The sequence below is a fragment of the Penicillium cataractarum genome, assembly GCF_028827025.1.
Source record: "Penicillium cataractarum strain IBT 29864 chromosome Unknown utg000002l, whole genome shotgun sequence".
Lineage (NCBI taxonomy): Eukaryota > Fungi > Ascomycota > Eurotiomycetes > Eurotiales > Aspergillaceae > Penicillium > Penicillium cataractarum.
In genome coordinates this window covers 5,445,354-5,463,227 of record NW_026622738.1, presented here as the reverse complement: position 1 = coordinate 5,463,227, position 17,874 = coordinate 5,445,354, and the positions used below count along the sequence as shown (strand labels likewise).

At 49.8% G+C, this 17,874-nt stretch overlaps 7 protein-coding genes across 7 annotated transcripts; 6 read left to right on the top strand and 1 right to left on the bottom strand.

The window, feature by feature from the left end:
• Positions 1-318: 318 nt before the first annotated feature.
• On the top strand, positions 319-2,051 carry N7496_004007 (translocon subunit SEC61; the record flags this gene model as incomplete). Its single annotated transcript, XM_056696938.1, has 5 exons — positions 319-328; positions 422-522; positions 596-763; positions 834-1,909; positions 1,970-2,051. 5 exons carry the CDS (start codon positions 319-321, stop codon positions 2,049-2,051), a joined length of 1,437 nt encoding a protein of 478 aa, XP_056559150.1.
• Positions 2,052-3,103: 1,052 nt separating this feature from the next.
• On the top strand, positions 3,104-4,192 carry N7496_004006 (pyridoxal 5'-phosphate synthase subunit PdxS; the record flags this gene model as incomplete). The annotated part of the gene is made up of 3 exons (XM_056696937.1): positions 3,104-3,208; positions 3,268-3,450; positions 3,563-4,192. 3 exons carry the CDS (start codon positions 3,104-3,106, stop codon positions 4,190-4,192), a joined length of 918 nt encoding a protein of 305 aa, XP_056559149.1.
• Positions 4,193-5,677: 1,485 nt separating this feature from the next.
• On the top strand, positions 5,678-8,848 carry N7496_004005 (uncharacterized protein; the record flags this gene model as incomplete). The annotated part of the gene is made up of 3 exons (XM_056696936.1): positions 5,678-5,787; positions 5,844-6,947; positions 7,015-8,848. The coding sequence occupies 3 exons, from the start codon at positions 5,678-5,680 to the stop codon at positions 8,846-8,848; spliced, it is 3,048 nt and encodes a 1,015-aa protein (XP_056559148.1).
• Positions 8,849-9,566: 718 nt separating this feature from the next.
• On the top strand, positions 9,567-10,992 carry N7496_004004 (uncharacterized protein; the record flags this gene model as incomplete). The annotated part of the gene is made up of 4 exons (XM_056696935.1): positions 9,567-9,891; positions 9,964-10,391; positions 10,445-10,614; positions 10,680-10,992. The coding sequence occupies 4 exons, from the start codon at positions 9,567-9,569 to the stop codon at positions 10,990-10,992; spliced, it is 1,236 nt and encodes a 411-aa protein (XP_056559147.1).
• A 794-nt stretch (positions 10,993-11,786) lies between these two features.
• Positions 11,787-13,701, top strand: N7496_004003 (FMN-dependent alpha-hydroxy acid dehydrogenase family protein; the record flags this gene model as incomplete). The annotated part of the gene is made up of 4 exons (XM_056696934.1): positions 11,787-11,951; positions 12,120-12,261; positions 12,311-13,489; positions 13,538-13,701. 4 exons carry the CDS (start codon positions 11,787-11,789, stop codon positions 13,699-13,701), a joined length of 1,650 nt encoding a protein of 549 aa, XP_056559146.1.
• A 146-nt stretch (positions 13,702-13,847) lies between these two features.
• Positions 13,848-15,230, bottom strand: N7496_004002 (uncharacterized protein; the record flags this gene model as incomplete). The annotated part of the gene is made up of 1 exon (XM_056696933.1): positions 13,848-15,230. The coding sequence occupies one exon, from the start codon at positions 15,228-15,230 to the stop codon at positions 13,848-13,850; it is 1,383 nt and encodes a 460-aa protein (XP_056559145.1).
• A 1,374-nt stretch (positions 15,231-16,604) lies between these two features.
• On the top strand, positions 16,605-17,459 carry N7496_004001 (uncharacterized protein; the record flags this gene model as incomplete). Its single annotated transcript, XM_056696932.1, has 1 exon — positions 16,605-17,459. One exon carries the CDS (start codon positions 16,605-16,607, stop codon positions 17,457-17,459), a length of 855 nt encoding a protein of 284 aa, XP_056559144.1.
• Positions 17,460-17,874: the final 415 nt, after the last annotated feature.

Below are 17,874 nucleotides of genomic sequence, written 5' to 3'. Positions count from 1 at the left end.
AAACTGGACAATTTGTCTAGATCTCGAAACTTCTCCTGTGCGCGTGTCCGTTGAGTCAACGGGGTTACTGGTTTAAGCGTGTTTTGCGGCGAAGACCAAGTGGCCTTAATTAGCGCGAAGCGAAAAGTGGCCAGCGAGACTCTTCCATCCTCTTCCTCTCCCCCCATCTCCCATCCGACCACCTCTTCTTCTCCTTCCCCCCCCCTCCTTTTCCTTTTCCTTTCCTCATATCTTCATAACCTTTCCGCTCCTTCGGCTGGTTTACATTCCCAGCTTCTTCTATTTCTTTTTCGACGGATTGGGAGGAAGATAGTCACCATGAGCGGCCGTGAGTTCCCCCCCAGCCCTTCCAGCACGCGATCGTCACAATCAACCTCTCCTCGATCTCAATGGATCAACAAATACTAATGAATCATTCTAGTACGCTTCCTTGACCTGATCAAGCCCTTCACGCCCCTCCTCCCGGAGGTGGCGGCGCCTGAGACCAAGGTGCCCTTCAACCAGAAGCTGATGTGGACGGGTGTACGTTACTCCTCGAAATGATCGTGTGGATGCGAGGAATTGACACGAAATCTAACTCAAATGTCTCTTACAGTTGACTCTCCTCATCTTCCTGGTCATGAGCCAGATGCCTCTGTACGGTATCGTGTCTTCCGACACCTCGGACCCCCTGTACTGGCTGCGCATGATGCTGGCTAGTAACCGTGGTACCCTGATGGAGTTGGGTATTACTCCTATCATCTCCTCCGGCATGGTCTTCCAGGTATGTATACAACTACATCCAGATCGCGCGACCGATGACATCCGCGCTAACCTTGGCCCTTTTTTTCTAGCTCCTTGCCGGTACCCACCTCATCGACGTCAACCTGGACCTCAAGACCGACCGTGAGCTCTACCAGACTGCCCAGAAGCTGTTCGCCATCATCCTTTCCTTCGGTCAGGCCTGTGTCTACGTCCTGACTGGTCTCTACGGCCAGCCCAGCGACCTTGGTGCCGGTATCTGTGTCCTCCTGATTGTCCAGCTGGTTGTCGCTGGTCTCGTCGTCATTCTGCTGGATGAGCTCCTCCAGAAGGGCTACGGTCTCGGCAGCGGTATCTCCCTGTTCATTGCCACCAACATCTGCGAGTCCATCGTCTGGAAGGCGTTCTCCCCCACTACCATCAACACTGGCCGTGGCCCCGAGTTCGAGGGTGCGATCATCGCCCTGTTCCACCTGCTCCTGACCTGGCCCGACAAGCAGCGCGCCCTGTACGAGGCCTTCTACCGCCAGAACCTGCCCAACGTGATGAACCTGCTGGCCACTCTCCTGGTCTTCGCTGCCGTCATCTACCTGCAGGGCTTCCGTGTTGAGATCCCCGTCAAGTCCGCCCGCCAGCGTGGCATGCGCGGTTCTTACCCCGTCCGTCTCTTCTACACCTCCAACATGCCCATCATGCTCCAGTCCGCTCTGAGCTCCAACGTCTTCCTGATCTCTCAGATGCTGTACTCCCGCTTCTCTGACAACCTGCTGGTCCGTCTCCTCGGAGTCTGGGAGCCCCGTGAGGGATCCGCCCAGCTGTACGCTGCCTCCGGTATCGCCTACTACATGTCTCCTCCTCTGAACTTCAAGGAGGCTCTCCTCGACCCCATCCACACCGCTGTCTACATTGCCTTCATGCTGGTTGCCTGCGCTCTCTTCTCCAAGACCTGGATTGAGGTCTCTGGCTCCGCCCCCCGTGACGTTGCTAAGCAGCTCAAGGACCAGGGTCTCGTTATGTCCGGTCACCGTGAGCAGAGCATGTACAAGGAGCTCAAGCGTGTTATCCCCACTGCTGCCGCCTTCGGTGGTGCCTGCATTGGTGCTCTTTCCGTGGCCTCCGACCTTCTCGGTGCCCTCGGCAGCGGTACCGGTATCCTGCTTGCTGTGACGTGAGTTTTCACCCTTTATTATTCTTTATCTATAGGTACAACCGACTAACCTAATTCTAGTATCATCTACGGCTACTTCGAGATTGCCGCGCGTGAGGGTGACATTGGCGCCGGCCTCAAGGGCCTCGTTCCTGGCAGCTAAATGCAGAAACTGCCAGTTTCTTCCTTTTTCACGAGCAGTATGATGAGAGATTGCAGTTCTGCGGTCTTTTGCAATTCTGTTTGCTTCTTTTTGTGTCTTTAATTTGCCCGCACTTTTTTATATTATCCTTGGGGAGAATGAATTGGTGGGCGGCTCGATGTGACAAGACTGGGCCAGGCCATCGCTATCGGCCGGTACAAGTTTGGCAGGACTGAGGGAAGTGCGCTAGTGGGGGATACCATTGGAAATCCATCACTTATTGCATTGAAGGTACCAGGCCGGATGGCTCGCGTTATAGACTAGTGGGCATGGCGGAGGAAGCGGACTGGCCAAGTCTTGTTGGGGACAGTGCAGCTACCAAAGTCGAAAGTGCCCTTTTCGGAGGGTCTGTAACCATATTTCATGTCAAAAATCCATATCAATCTATTTGTCTGATCAAACCTTGTCTATCAGCCTTTTCTCAATGAAAGCCACCACCCACCCGATCATCAATGTATAAAGAACTATCAAGAACCTCTACGGCAACGTTCCCGATCTGACGAGACACGTGAGTCATATTAAGATTGTACCCCAGATCTAACCTTGACAAGATCTCAGATCTGATTTCTGGCATGACGCAGCCAATGATCAAGTACGGCATGTACAAGGTTCTACTCGCCTGTCATGGACTCGTGGGAGGGGAGATTGTCGAATCTTGTATTGTTCCGGGCCATGTACCCGTGGGACTTGGATATGTTGCAGAGCCTGTACTGTAATACCGTTCCATACAGGTTACACCTCAACCCGGTATCCTCGGGTAACTCAGCGTCCCGACTTCGCGCGGCGAGCTTAAATGCGGACGAGGGGCAGCTCCGGCCTGATTGGCCTGAGGCGAGAACTTTGGCGGGGGAAACTACGTTGCTAAAGGTTATCGGTCCAGCTGGTTGACTCACTCTGGTTAACTCGCCATCCTCTTTAAACTCTCCTCTCGCCTCTTTTTTTCTCTTGGACACTCCTTCTTTCCTCTCCCATCTTCTCGCCTTTCGGTTAATTACTCCCTTACAATCTTCACAATGGCCCAGCAAAACGGTACCACCAGCAATGACTTCACCGTCAAGGCTGGTCTCGCGCAGATGTTGAAGGGTGGCGTGATTATGGACGTCGTCAATGCGGAGCAGGTATGTTCGCCACGGTATCAATCAATTGGTATCATCCCTGATGCTAACATATCTACCAGGCTCGCATTGCTGAGGAGGCCGGTGCTGCCGCCGTCATGGCCCTCGAGCGTGTCCCCGCCGATATCCGTGTCGAAGGTGGCGTTGCCCGTATGTCTGACCCCGGTATGATCAAGGAGATCATGGAGGCCGTTACTATCCCCGTCATGGCCAAGGCCCGTATTGGTCACTTCGTCGAGTGCCAGGTATGTCTATATCTATGATCATTGTTCACCGGCGACCGCCCGGAGATGAGCATTGATTCTTAGAAAACGCGGGGCTGCCGGAACGCTAACCCCTCCGTCCCCCCGCCACCAGATCCTCGAGGCCATTGGTGTCGACTACATCGACGAGTCCGAAGTCCTGACCCCCGCCGACGATGTTTACCACGTTACCAAGACCCCCTTCAAGGTTCCCTTCGTCTGCGGCTGCCGCAACCTCGGTGAGGCCCTCCGCCGCATCTCCGAGGGTGCTGCTATGATCCGCACCAAGGGTGAAGCCGGTACCGGCGACGTCGTCGAGGCCGTTAAGCACATGCGCACCGTCAACGCCCAGATTGCCCGCGCCCGCGCTATCTACCAGACTGCCGCTGACCCAGAGCCCGAGCTGCGCGCTTTCGCTCGTGAGCTGGAGGCTCCCTACGAGCTCCTCCGCCAGGCTGCCGAGCTCGGCCGTCTGCCCGTCGTCAACTTCGCTGCTGGCGGTGTTGCTACCCCCGCCGATGCGGCGCTGATGATGCAGCTGGGCTGCGACGGCGTCTTCGTTGGCTCCGGTATCTTCAAGTCTGGTGATGCCAAGAAGCGCGCGAAGGCCATTGTCCAGGCCGTTACCCACTACAAGGATCCCAAGGTTCTTGCTGAGGTTAGCGAGGGTCTGGGTGAGGCCATGGTTGGCATTAACGTGCAGAAGATGCCCGAGGCTGACAAGATGGCCGGCCGCGGCTGGTAAATTATTCTTTTCTTTTCTTCTTCTTTCGACTTGTGTTTTTTGAGTTTTTTTTTTCAACCTTTTTTGACCTCGTACCTCTCCGTTGGTGTGGGTATTTTCTCTTGGCCTGCAGGCCGGTTTAAAATTCTTCTTTGTACATGAGCCATGAACCGTTAGCTACTGCATGACAGACCAAAAATTTAGAGGAGTTTCTGACTTGATCCATGATATCTTCCTAATAGTAAGCATAAAGTAATAAGCACATGATCACTCTCAAGACAGAAAGTACAGTCAGATCGCCACAAGAGAGGACCCGGTATCTCAATTAGGTCAGTTCATCCACAACGCCAGGCAACGGACCGGGACACATTAAGCGGGGCATATCCACTTAACCCACCACCACTTAACATTCTACGGTATTTCCATGACAATTGCCAATCCTTCACCCCAAGGTTCCGATACACCTACTGCACTAGGCTACTAACGCCTTCCTCAGACACGCAACTGGAACCGCGTCGATCAGGTGGCGTCTGATAGGTCCTCCGCTCCGAGCCACCGATCACCGACCGTAACGGGTGAAAGGTGGAAAGTTCTGGGGAAAGCAGTGGTAAAGGTACAGCCAGTACCTATTAACCTATTAGCATACGTTAGCACTCGGCCTGAGTTAATTGTCGGAAAGAACTTCCAGCTCCCCGGTGCAAGTCAAATCCGTGGGCGTGGGTATGTATGGGCGGATCCAATCGCCGATTATTTGGGAATCCTTTGGGATCGAGATTGAAAGTAACCGAGTGTACCCGTTCGGGGGATTGTTGTTCCGGGGTGAGTTCAGTATTGGTATGACGCATTACTTACGATACGGGTCTTTGGGGGGATGGTAAGTTACGCTCTCGGTGACGGATCCGGAGAAGGGCGTGGAGGTGCATGTTACTGTAGGGCGTAGGGTGGGAGATTGTGAATGTGATATTGCTGTATTCCACTCATGATTCTTAGAGTCTCGGCTAGTTTCAAAGGCGATGTATACTCATATGATTTTTAGGTACTTCTCACGGTCGCTGAGATATATTCTCGAATGCCCCCGGAAGCAATGAGTGTACTTTCAGATTTAGTTTCCCATAAAATAAGGAAAGGTACTAGAGTTGGGAACGGATCTCTATAAACGGTGCGGAGGTGATGAAGTTGAATTGATAAGGTTGGAGATACCTTGCAACAAAGCCGTACTAGGTGTCTGCCTGGTAAGCTAATTGAACTGGACCGCAACTGCTTACAATAGTGGCTCTATTGTGTATACACCTAGGTTGATAGGAATTGACGATAAGGTAGTTATGTGAAGACCTATGCTTGTCATTTTCACCATGATCTGGGCCTTAACTGGCCTCGAAGTGCTTGCGCTTTGCTTTATATGCAGATCAAGTCACCTGAGAGCGGGGTCGATTTAGCCCCAGCCATAATGCCCACAAGTACTATCTAAGATACCTCGAAGGAGCCTCGAGTGTACAAGCCTTCAAAATGAGCTTTGGAATTGGAGTGGGCGATTTTCTTGCTGTAATAAAGCTTGCTACCAAGGTAAGAAGGGAATTCGCTGGCGCACCCGACCAATTCAAGGCTATTAGTGACGAGTGGGTGTCAACATTCTTTGTCTTCAGCTACACCCCTGACTGATATGGATCAATAGAGTTCGAAATCTGTCATTTGTAGTACAAGATGTCGAAATTGATGTATCCAGCAAGGATCTCGACGCCAAGCAACAAACCGAGCTAGAAGAAATAGCCAAGAGCTGTTGCAATGTTCTCGGTGAGCTTGAGAGCATGATCCATAACTATAGAGATCTGGGGCCTATCGGCGACAGCAAAAAAAGCATAGCGAAACGCGCATGGAAACGATTGAAATGGGAGCCGAATGAGATCCAAGAACTTCGGCAACGAATAATCAGCAACATTGCTCTTCTTGATGCTTTCAATGGACGAATGACACGAACCAGCATCCGACGCCTTGTACAATGTCAAGATGACCAAAAGCGGCAAGAACTGCTGACCTGGCTCTCGCCCTTGGATTACGGCGCACAACAGAGTGACTATATTGCACGACGCCAACCCGGGACTGGTCAGTGGCTTCTGGACTCACCGGAATTTCAATCGTGGATCTCGGGCTCAAAGCAGACACTATTTTGCCCGGGGATTCCCGGAGCAGGCAAAACCATCCTGACCTCTATCGTTATTGAAGAGCTGTATGATCAATACAGAAATGATGGTAGTGTCGCCATCACATTTCTATACTGCAGCTTTCGGCGTCGTCACGAGCAAGGCTTGGCACATCTGCTTGCAAGTCTTTTGAGGCAATTGGCGCAAGCTCAGCCAGACTTACCGAGTCCCTTATCTAATATATACGATGAGCATAGAGCCAAAAGCACGAGACCCAAGGTCGAAGAGCTTTCTAAGGCGCTGGAGTCTCTCGCTCAGCAAGGGGGCTTTTCAAAAGTCTTTGTTGTGATTGATGCCCTGGACGAGTGCGATATGTCGAACAGATCATGTACGAAATTGTTGGATACGATGTTTGACCTGCAAGCTTCGTGCAATGTGAACCTCTTTGCAACTTCACGCTTTATCCCGGAGATTACTGAGCGGTTCCAAGAATTGCCAACCCTTGAAATTCGGGCAAGCAAGGAAGATGTTACAAGATATCTTCGAGATAATTTGTCGATTTTGCCTTCCTTTGTGTCAAGGAACAAGGACCTGCAGGACGAGATCTCAACTGCGATAACTACGGCAGTTGACGGAATGTGAGTCCCATTTGAGCTGTTCCCATGAGTTCTCAACTTCAATGATGTTGATGCCCTGCATGCATAGGTTTCTACTTGCTCAGCTTTACCTCAATTCGTTAGTAGGAAAACGGTCGCCCAAGGCAATTCGGTCTGCCCTAAAAGGACTTTCCTCCGACACTCAAAGATACGATTCTGCTTATGATGATGCCATGAAACGCATCCAGGGACAAGTCCCCGACAAAAGTGAATTGGCACTACAAGTTCTTGCATGGATCACATGTGCCAAAAGGCCGCTCACCACGATTGAGCTACAGACTGCTCTTGCTGTGGAAGTCGATGAGCCAGAATTCGACCCTGAGAATTTGCCGGACCTGACCGATATGGTCTCAGTCTGTGCCGGCTTGGTCACTGTGGACGAGCAGAGCGACATCATCCGGCTAGTACATTATACCACGCAGGAGTATTTTGAGCGAAACAAAGCCACCTGGTTTCCAAGAGCACACCATAGTATTGGCAGGATATGCGTTGCATACCTATCGTCAATGGCATCTAAGGCAGAGCATTGGTTGACGGAGACTGAACACGATGCTCAGCTGGATATCGAGCTCAATGCCCGTCTACACTTCGAACTCAATAATCTCGTGCGCGATAACCCTCTCATCGTATATGCAGGTGATTTCTGGGGTCACCATGTCAATAGCAGATTATACGACGATGACGTGGAAGCTAGCGATGACTTGATCATTGGTTTTCTGAGCGATATTCCAAAAGTGAATTGCTGCGCACGAGTTCTTCTGTGGGTTGATTCACATTCGCGTGATCAAGATTACTATCTGAGGCCAATGAGCTACTTTGGTGGAGGTCGATACCCGGTATTCAGCCCACAGCTCGCCACGGGTTTACATCTTGCTATCTGGTTTGTCATGCCTGATATCATTGAGAAGATGATCTCACGCGGATGGCCAGTAGACTCGAAAGATGCCTGTGGGAGAACGCCATTATTCTGGGCAGTCTGTTTTGGTCTTTCAGACATAGTATCCTTGTTACTGGAGAATGGTGCCGATCCTGGGATGAAGGATAGATATGGCCATTCACCCCTGTACGCGTCAGGCTGGCTTGGGTCGGCTAATTCAGCTGAAATAGCCGGCTTGCTGGTGGAACAGGCTACCAAACCGGGGGCTGCGATTGGAGATAACTCCGACGAAATGCAAAGTCTTCTTCTTGCTGCATGCATGGGAATCAACGAACCTTTCGTCAAGCTCTTGCTAGAGTGCAATGTTGATGTTGAGGCCAAGAGCGAAGATGGTCGGAATGCTCTTTCGCTGGCTGCGTTGTATAGTCGTGGAAATGTTGTTCGTCTCTTGCTAGAGAGAGGGTCTGATTCTGACTCGCCCGATGACGTGGGCCGAACCGCATTTCACTATGCTGCCTCTCAACCAGACGGTACAATAGTGGCATCTTTGTTTGCATACAATCCTAATGGGCTGAACCGGAGGGATTTATATGGCCGAACACCGTTGCACGTTGCTGCAACTAGGGGTAAACTACAGTCAGTGAGAGCTCTGTTAGCCATGGAGGGTATTGATTGTGAGATTAAAGATAACTTTGGTCGTACCGCACTTGATGATGCCCTTGGACGAGGCTACGATGACGTTGCTAAAGCCATCCAGAACGTGACTGGAGGCATAGATGAAGTGATCCATCCCAGGAAAGCCAAACCTTTACGACGGGTGCTCAATGTGGAATGTGATGCTTGTATGCTTGCTATAAGGCCCGGTGAGACCTGGTACCATTGTTTCTTGTGCAGAGATGGGGACTTTGACCTATGTAATGGGTGTTATCAACTTGGGGCACACTGCTTGAATCGCGATCATGGCTTGGCAGCGCGTGCTGGCACTAAGCTGTCAAATAACTTGTGAAAGCTGGAATCACACAATCTATAGATTTTGGTCATTAAATACTTACCTAGCGAGCAACGATAGTAGTACCTTTTATCACGTAACTTATCCTAGACCCTCTAAAATAGCCAAGATGAACTACGAGAAACTCGAGTGAGCTACGCGCACACGTCTTCCAGGATCCAAAATATTTTCGCCCGTTTGCACTATAGGAGAAATCACGGAGACTCATATCTGACTCTAGAAGCAACCGTAACATCCTGGGGATCATCGAAGGGAATGAAATTCACAAGATGATGACCTACATACTCATCAATGACAATACGTATACCCTCATGATCACGATACACCGTTGGTGGCAGATGCAGACTAGCGTTAGTGCAAACCACACTGAACAATGGCATCTATCGGACACTGTAGATCGAGTAAGAAAAACCACAGCTTCCCAAGTAATAGTCTTCTAGAAGACTAGAAGAAATTCAGATCCAGAATTCCAGACAAGTAACAGTCTTCCGGAAGACTTCAAGACCGTAACAACCACTAGAAATCGGATCCATCGGAACCCGGGCCGAGGCCCCAATTTCATTCGGAACACGAGTGTTATTTCCGTCTAGACTCTCTAATCAGTGGCTGACTCGTACATAATTGCTCGATTTATCGACTTTTATGGAACATTTGACTGCATTTCTGAAAGTTAATCGTTCTTGCAGTATAGACAAACTATTTCAACACTCCCGCCATGTTCAACGATATCACAAAGCCTCCACTCCCGCTGCCGACCACGCAGCTAACCGAGCTCGAGCCCGGCCTTTCAATTGTGCTACCCCTCTCACGCCGAGGCCATGGACCAGGACTCATCATTCTTGTTCCAGACACAGACCAGTCTCTCGCGATCATTGATGGTGTTCCTTCGCAAATGATCAAATGGGCTGAAGAGGGATACACTGTGGTAGAGATCCAGAGGCGCGCCCTGATAACGGGGGCGCGAGAAGTGCTTACCAAGGCTATTCAAGCGCTGGAAAGTTGCGATAAATGCGATCCAAAAGACAAAGTTGGTCTCATATGTAAGTTTTATACCTTCTAGAATACTTCATTTTCTACTACGTCAGCTTCTTTCAGTGCTGAAAAATTAACAGCTTATGATCCCGAGCTATGGAACTACGTGGCCCCCACCTTGCCATCCGTTTCGACGATCGTTGCAGGAGTCGTCTACAGCCATGTATCCGACAGCTCCAGCTTGGAGTCTGCGGTCGTTCCAGTTCTACGGCATACGGCTGGGAAAAAGCCAGGCACAGTAGAACGGCAAGATCTCGTGAAAAGCTTTTATTATCCCAACGCCAAGTCGCATCACTTTGCAGGCCCTTTCCAGGATCAATTCGATTATTGGGCGGAGTCCGTGTCCCATACTCGCACCTTGCAGTTCCTCAAACCTATTATGAATGGGCCATACTTTGATCTTGAGACGATTTGGGAAGAGCATACTTACTACGAATTTGCCGATCGCTCGGTCGAGCATACAATGAGCACGATGGTGGACCAGCCATACGTGAACCATGTTCCAACGGTTTGTCATTATATTTGCGTGTTCCAGTGTTGAACAAGCTAACTAGATCATAGCTTACCGGTGGGATTGGACGCGAACCCTTGTCAAACTTTTATCGGCATAATTTCATCTTTAATAATTCAGATGATACCGACTTAGAGCTTATCAGCCGGACACTGGGAATCGACAGAGTAGTCGATGAGTTCATCTTCAAATTCACCCACGATAAGGAACTCGATTGGCTGTAAGTTAAAAGAGCGAAATGCTCCATTTTCAATTTTCAATGGCTCATTATTATCAATTTTGCAGACTTCCTGGAGTTCCCCCGACAAACAAACACGTGGAAGTCCCATTCACAGCCGTGGTCAACATTCGCGGGGACAGACTCTATCATGAGCATATTTCCTGGGATCAGGGATCAGTGCTCAGACAAGTTGGATTAATGCCTGAGTATTTGCCATACCCATATGCTTTACCTGACGGCAGCAAACCGGCTCCAGGCAAGCAATTTGAGTATCGCGTTCCGGTGGCTGGGATTGAATCTGCTGAGAAGATGAGGGATAGGAACTCGGTTGCATCTAACCAGATGTTCCAATACCGGCTTCGCGAAGTGCCAGAGTGATAGTTCAAGGCTTCAATTCCATTTCTACTTCTATGTGACATATCTGATCGCACTGTCATCCGAGGTGGACATGCTTGACACCTATAGTATAATAGGTCTATGGTAAAACGACCCACTAGGGTCCAAACATTAGCTCGAGGCTCCTTCTAGTTAGGAATGACGACTTCCATATAAAGTTCCGATGGGGTGCTGTTATTTCCGTATTGTGCCTGCGGTGGTATTCCGATGCGATTCCGCGACGGCGCTTTAGTTTCCCCGCACTAGGTACGGCGGCTGATAAGCGCCATTCGTTAACACCCCATAAAACCGACAGAAAACTGGTAGGATTTTATCAAGTACAAAGTAGAATGCGGTGCTCATTGCTTCGTATAGATAGCGATGATTAACTTCAATTGTTCTGAATCGTTATTTCATCGTCAAAAAATGACGCATTTCGAGGCTGAGCGGATATAAAATTACGAGATGGTGATTAAAGAGCACAAATACGCTGACGAGCGGGTAGTTCATTATTAGGAAGCTCCGTTTATTACAGTATGGGCTTGTACGCATCTAATGGGTCTAGAAAAGCAACGGTAATCAATCTAATACTGAATTGATGGAAGAAACAGCGAAGTGTTGAGGCGTCGCTGCCACCATAATTTTACAAGAGCGGTTAAAAGCCTTGGTGACTGGGCGAGTGTCGGGAGTCCTTAAAAACAAAGAAACCACGACATGCGTTAAGTCGAATCGACAGCTACAATCCCTGGCGCCGGCACCTCCGTAATCCGCCAATACATCTTCATACAACCAACATCATGTTCCGTGCAACCCTCAAGCGGTTCCTCGGGAGAATCGACATCGCCATTCGCAATATCCTCTTCATCATATTCCTGCGGCTCCCATTCATCATGGACCATGCGAACAAACTCCACCTCCTCACCAAAGTCCTCAGGGCGTTCAGAACGGATTCCAAAGGGGCGGTGATCAGGGCGGAATGGGATTATTAGCTTTGGCAAATGGCGTTTATCAGCCGCAGTACCAGCACGGATTTAACTTTACGCCCAGACCGATACAAGGCGAAACGATTTTAATCCAGGGAGCTGATAAATTGCTTGAACTACAATCGCTCCAAAGATTCATGTCTACAGGAGCAAAAAGCTATAATGACTAGGAAAGTTTCTACGCACGAGATATCCCAACATGCCAACGAAGAAGACGCTTGGATTGTGGTAAATGGCAAAGTGTACGATGTGACGAAATTCGCACAGGGGCACCCTGGAGGCGCAGAGAGTAAGATTGACCTTGATCCTGAGCTATGATTTTCGTCTGATCGAGTCAGTCATTTACCAATTCGCCGGTCGGGATGCATCAAAACCATACAATAGCACCCACTCGCCATCTTTGATCATGGAGCTTGACGACCATGTTATTGGTGAGCTAGACACCAGTACCATCACGGAGGAATGGAGCAGAGAGGTCCAGGATCCACAGAATACAGCGAGCTCGACAGACACGACATACCAAAGGCCCGCTCTAGAAGATATAATCAATCTGGACGACTTCGAGCATGTCGCCATGAACACTTTCAGCCCCAAATCGTGGGCATACAACAGCGGCGCGGCAAATGACAATTTCACACGAGATGCGAACCGCTCCTTTTTTAGAGACATATGGTTCCGCCCGGCTATTATGCGAAATGTGTCAAGTGTCAATCTCAAATCTACTCTGTTTGGATGTGATCTCGATATCCCGGTCTACATTTCCCCAGTCGGCGCTGCAAAGACGGTATTCGAAGAAGGCGAGTTGGCACTGGCTCGGGGTGCTGCCAACTCTGGGATTCCATATTGCCTTTCTACCATGAGCTCGTACTCATTATCAGAAATCCTGGACGTGACCTCGAAACCGGTCTTCTACCAGCTGTACATCAACAAAGACCGGCCGAAGACGGAAGCGCTCGTTCGTCTAGCGCAGGATTCCGGCAAGGTTAAGGCACTTTTTGTGACTGCCGATCTACCAGTCATGTCGAAGCGAGAGGCAGACGAGCGTATCAAGCCAGAGGGAAATGCCGTCTTGATCAAAGTGACGCAAGGAAGTAAACATGTTGGAAAGAAGAGTGCGGGACTTGCAAAGTCTAATAGTTCTATGATTGACTCCTCGCTGAACTGGAACGATCTCAAATGGCTGAGGAGTATTACCAATCTTCCGATTCTAGTCAAAGGTGTCCAGCGCGCTGAGGATGCTCTCATGGCGGCGCAGGTTGGGTTTGATGGGATCGTGATAAGCAATCATGGAGGTCGGGCTGCGGATACGGCGCCGCCGGCTATATTGATTCTACTGGAGATTCACCGTTACTGCCCGGAGGTATTTGGCAAGATAAAGGTGTTGATTGATGGAGGTTTCCGCCGTGGATCGGATGTTGTCAAGGCTATCTGTCTCGGTGCCTCGGCTGTAGGCCTTGGTAGACCATTCCAATACGCCTTGGGGTACGGACAGGAGGGGGTTGAACATGCGGTTGAACGTAAGCGTGACCATTTAAATCGGACGAACATGACTGACTTCTCGATAGTACTCAAGGAGGAAATCCAAACATCTACGCAGCTGGTGGGTATGACAGATTTGATGCGAGATGCTTCTCCAACATACCTCAACACCGCAGGAGTGGAACACTTGTTACCCCCAAACTACACATCTATCCAGAAGAGCTTCCTCCGGCGTCTTATCAAGCTGTGAATAGCTTTACAGTCAGCTCCCCACTGTGGTCACTCTACAATATTGAATCGATTGAGTGATAATGCGAATTTTGAGTCTTTAAAAACATAAATCAACGCACGTAATATGCAATATGCAGATGCTTGTATCTCATAAATGTAATCCCTTCATGCCATAGACTCTCCCCACGATACCCACCGTCTCACACATTCATCAACTCTCCGCAGCGCTTCCTTGGCCGCTTCAACTTCAAACCATTCCCGATGCTCCTTCCCACACTCACTACAGCGACCAAGATCTCGCACCCGCAAATCGGCCAGCTCAAGGTGGATCAGTCTTTCCACACGATGGACATGCGGGACCTTCCGTCCAGGTAAGAGAGACGCCGCTGGACTGGCATTACTACCAGCCCGCTGTCGAGACGCGGGAACCCTCGCAGGAGATGAGGATGCAGACGATGGGGTATAGGGGTAGTAGCGGATCAAAGTCAGGTCGTAAGAGCATTGTCGTGTCCACTCGGCAAGTCGACGGTGCACGTTGCTCGTGCGCCCTATTTTCAACCGGATAGACCCGGGCGTCGTTGATGTTGGGTTGGTTGTTAGAGCGTTGAGGTCTCTAGCTGCGCGTAGAGCATCGCTAACGCTGCGAGGTTGAAGTGGTGGACGGAGACTGCCGTCTGTCTGTGGAGCGGGAGGTACTATTGAAGAAGCAATATCCCTTGGAAGTGGCGCATGTTCATCCGTTGTAGTGTTTTGGGGTGTTAGCCAGAACATATAGATGTAGCCCTCGTCGTCGGCATCGGAGATGGGCTTGGCCAGCTCCGTGAGTAGTACAGATGTCGTTTGAGGCGAAAGGGTTTTAGGAATCCATGACAGTAATGATGGAGTATGCGAGGATGACGACGAGAGTCTGTTGTTTGGGAGGGAGGGTCGGGTAGGCGTCTGTGGAGCAGATACCCGATCTCCGTATGAAGAGACTCTGATCTGCTGCGGTCGTGGAGTTGAAGTTGGCCTCTGCCCATCCTGGTACTGTTTTTGAGGGACAGATGAATGGCCTTGTACCGGACGAGTATACGCAGGCCTTGAGACGGGCGCTGATGGCCTATGATCTTCATCGTCGTCGATAATCTCGAAACAGCAGAAGGTTCTCCTTGGGCGACGCTTTTCACTGAAGCCGCTTTGGCTTGTCCTCTGCTTCTGCGGTCTCTTGCGAGGAGGCGGCTTATCATTAATCTCGAGGACGCCGAGTCTGTCCATTAGCGTGTCGATGCTAGTCCTCGGCTTAACCGGAGTGATATGGTCACTGTAATCGACAGCCGAAGATACGGCTTGATCCTTATGCTGCCAGCAGTACAAGGAAGCCATATCGGGTACCCCATGCTGAGCACCTTTCTTTCGAGGTGTCGAGGCCGGAGATGGAGTCGTAGAAGAAGCTAAAGCGCGGCGACAGGGCCGGCCTTGTGTCGTGATACCTCTACATGTGGTAGCAGGATTTCGTGAATCTGAGCGGGGCAGCACAGATTCTGGCGTGTTTGAAATCTGAGGAGGCATGCGCAGCTTTGAGTTTGGGAAATGTGAGATCTCGGTAAAACGTTGAAGTAGATCTAGTTTGAAGAAAATTAGTACGAAACCGTCGGCGACGAAGACAGCCCTGTAGGGAGCTGGAGCCGCCCGCTAATGCGGTGAGGCACCCAAGAATGCCCCCCGAGACTCGCAACTCCACTTGGAGCATTTCGAGTCCACTCCCAAATCAGGCGCCAAAAGGGATGTTATTTTTATTTTGCGTGAGGTGCACCGCCTTGTGTGGCGGTGCGGCTACGCCTGACGCGGAAAGAAGTCAACAGACACGTTTCTGGATGTTCAGTTGGCTATCTACACACCTTCGGATGTATCGGTGAGATATTACCTAACTATAGATTTTAGCCCCATTCTGAAAGCAATAACCAAAGCGTAAGTTATAGTTTTATGGTACGAGTCAAGTCATTACGAGCGGCCATAGATCGCAGATATCACGTGATATAAGCGCCCGGTTACGCGCACTATCGTTAGGTACTAATGTTAAGGTTGACGTTTATCTGTCTATACTCGAAATATGATCTCTGTGGAACTAAATTTTAAGGAGCGACGAGGTTACGGACATTCAGGGGTGTGGTCTCAAGTTAAGGTTATTACCCAAGAACTACCCTTATGATCCTAGGCGTAGCTATACCTGTTATGAAATAATCTGAGAAATCTAGAACGGCGAACGATCGACGATGAACGGATGGTAATAACCGGATGGTAGTAAATAGGTAGTAATAAACGGACAATAAACGGGTAATAACCGTTTACGTCATAATAAGGACGGCTAGCAACGAGCGCAACAGTGAGTAATAACCAACGGTTGGCTACGAATGAATACGACGAGATTCCAAAGTTCGAGCATCAAAATAGCCATTGAAAATAAGAGGCATAAGCCGCTATCTCCGTCTCTATAATTAACCGTACAAGGGACCCGAGATGTCACTGTTTACCTTAACTTTTGCCCACTTGCTAAGTATACCATGCGGGGTCTAGGCAGGATATGGAATCGAGATGGATAATGAAGAGCTCTTTGGTCGGACCTCGAAGGATAATCTGGATCATAATGGGGAAGGATTTGCAGGTATAGTTCACTACTATCAATGTGTGATAGGATCATAAACTCTCAGGATTCTTTAAGACAAAACTACTTCTGGATGGCTGAAACTGAGGCCGTCTCGTGGGGGTCACTTAAGGGTTGCCTATACATATCACTGTACATAGACGTCTATTGCGCTAAAGATCGTAATTAGGCTACGTCACATTAGCGTCAGGTGGTCCTCGGGGATAATTCCTCATGCCTACAGTTGATATATGAATGTTTTTTGTTTCACACTAGCATGAGACGGTATAACTGCGACCACTATGACCTCGAACATGAAGTCTAAGATAGACACGGAGGCCTCTAGCAGTGGCTTTCTCGGTGATCTAGGACCCCCGATCAGAAGGTATCCGTATAAAGGAATTAAACAGTTTCTGGAACTTGTAAAGATGGAACTAAGTCGCCAGGAAGAGAAATTTGAGGCCAGTGAATGTGTGCTCTTCACCAAGGTTAATGAGCAGGCCTTCAGTCGTGACTTCCTAAACTCGGACGACACTATTCTTCAGCGTTGCTGGAATTCTTACAGCTTTTCCGAACACCTTCTTCTTGTCAAAATGCCAGTCTCACGCGCTCATGAAATTGCGGTACGCGTATTCGAAAGGCTCTTCTTTGATTGTCTGAAGCCAATGGGCCTCGATGACTGTCTTCAAACCTTTGGATCCGCCACTTGCAAAGCAGAAAATGGCTCTGCGAAACAACCTGACTGCCAATTTTTACCAAGAAGACTTCCTCGAGATCGAACGAAGAAATGGCCCTCGGTTGTCGTGGAAACGGGGTACTCAGAGTCGCCTTCGAAATTGATGTCCGACGCTCGGTTCTGGCTTTCCGAATCAAACGGTGATGTTCAGATGGTCATCACCATCAAGATCGGTCGGAGCTTGCCCGACCTCGTCTTGGAGTCATGGGAACTTGTGAACGATAGGGTCAAACGTCAGCAAGCTATTACGATAAGCAAAGGCGATAACAATCATGTCTACCTCTGGGGCCAGCCGCTTATGATCAGCTTCGATAAGCTCTTTCTTCGCCCGCCAAGCATCCCGAAAGAAACAAACATCAGCCTTGACGACACTATTTTGAAGAAAATTGCTAGGAACGTCTGGGAAGAGCAAGGTTTTTGATGATGGTTCAATCAGACAACTTCCCCGGCAATTGTAGAGTCCATCATGCTTGGCGATGCTAAAATCATGGACGCCTCCACAGTTGCAAACATGACAACACGGCAGAGTGGGCCGGTGGAGGAGACGTCCGGCTGTCGTCGCCCTATGAGCAACCTCGCCACTTGCGACGGTGACCGGAGACCACTCACACGACCGGTCCGACTGTAGCCAGCCCGAGCTCATTATCAACCGGCTTTATCTTCGGCCCCTCCTTTTTGGATTTCCCTCCTTTTTCCCCGCGAGGATTATCACCCTTTTTGTGCGAGAGCTCGATCTCTCTTTCCTCCGTCGCGAATTTCCTCCGCAAGACTTGTGTCGGCGTCCATGCTCTTCTCCCGCTCGATACGCCTGCCTCGGACACCCCTGCGATCGTCGA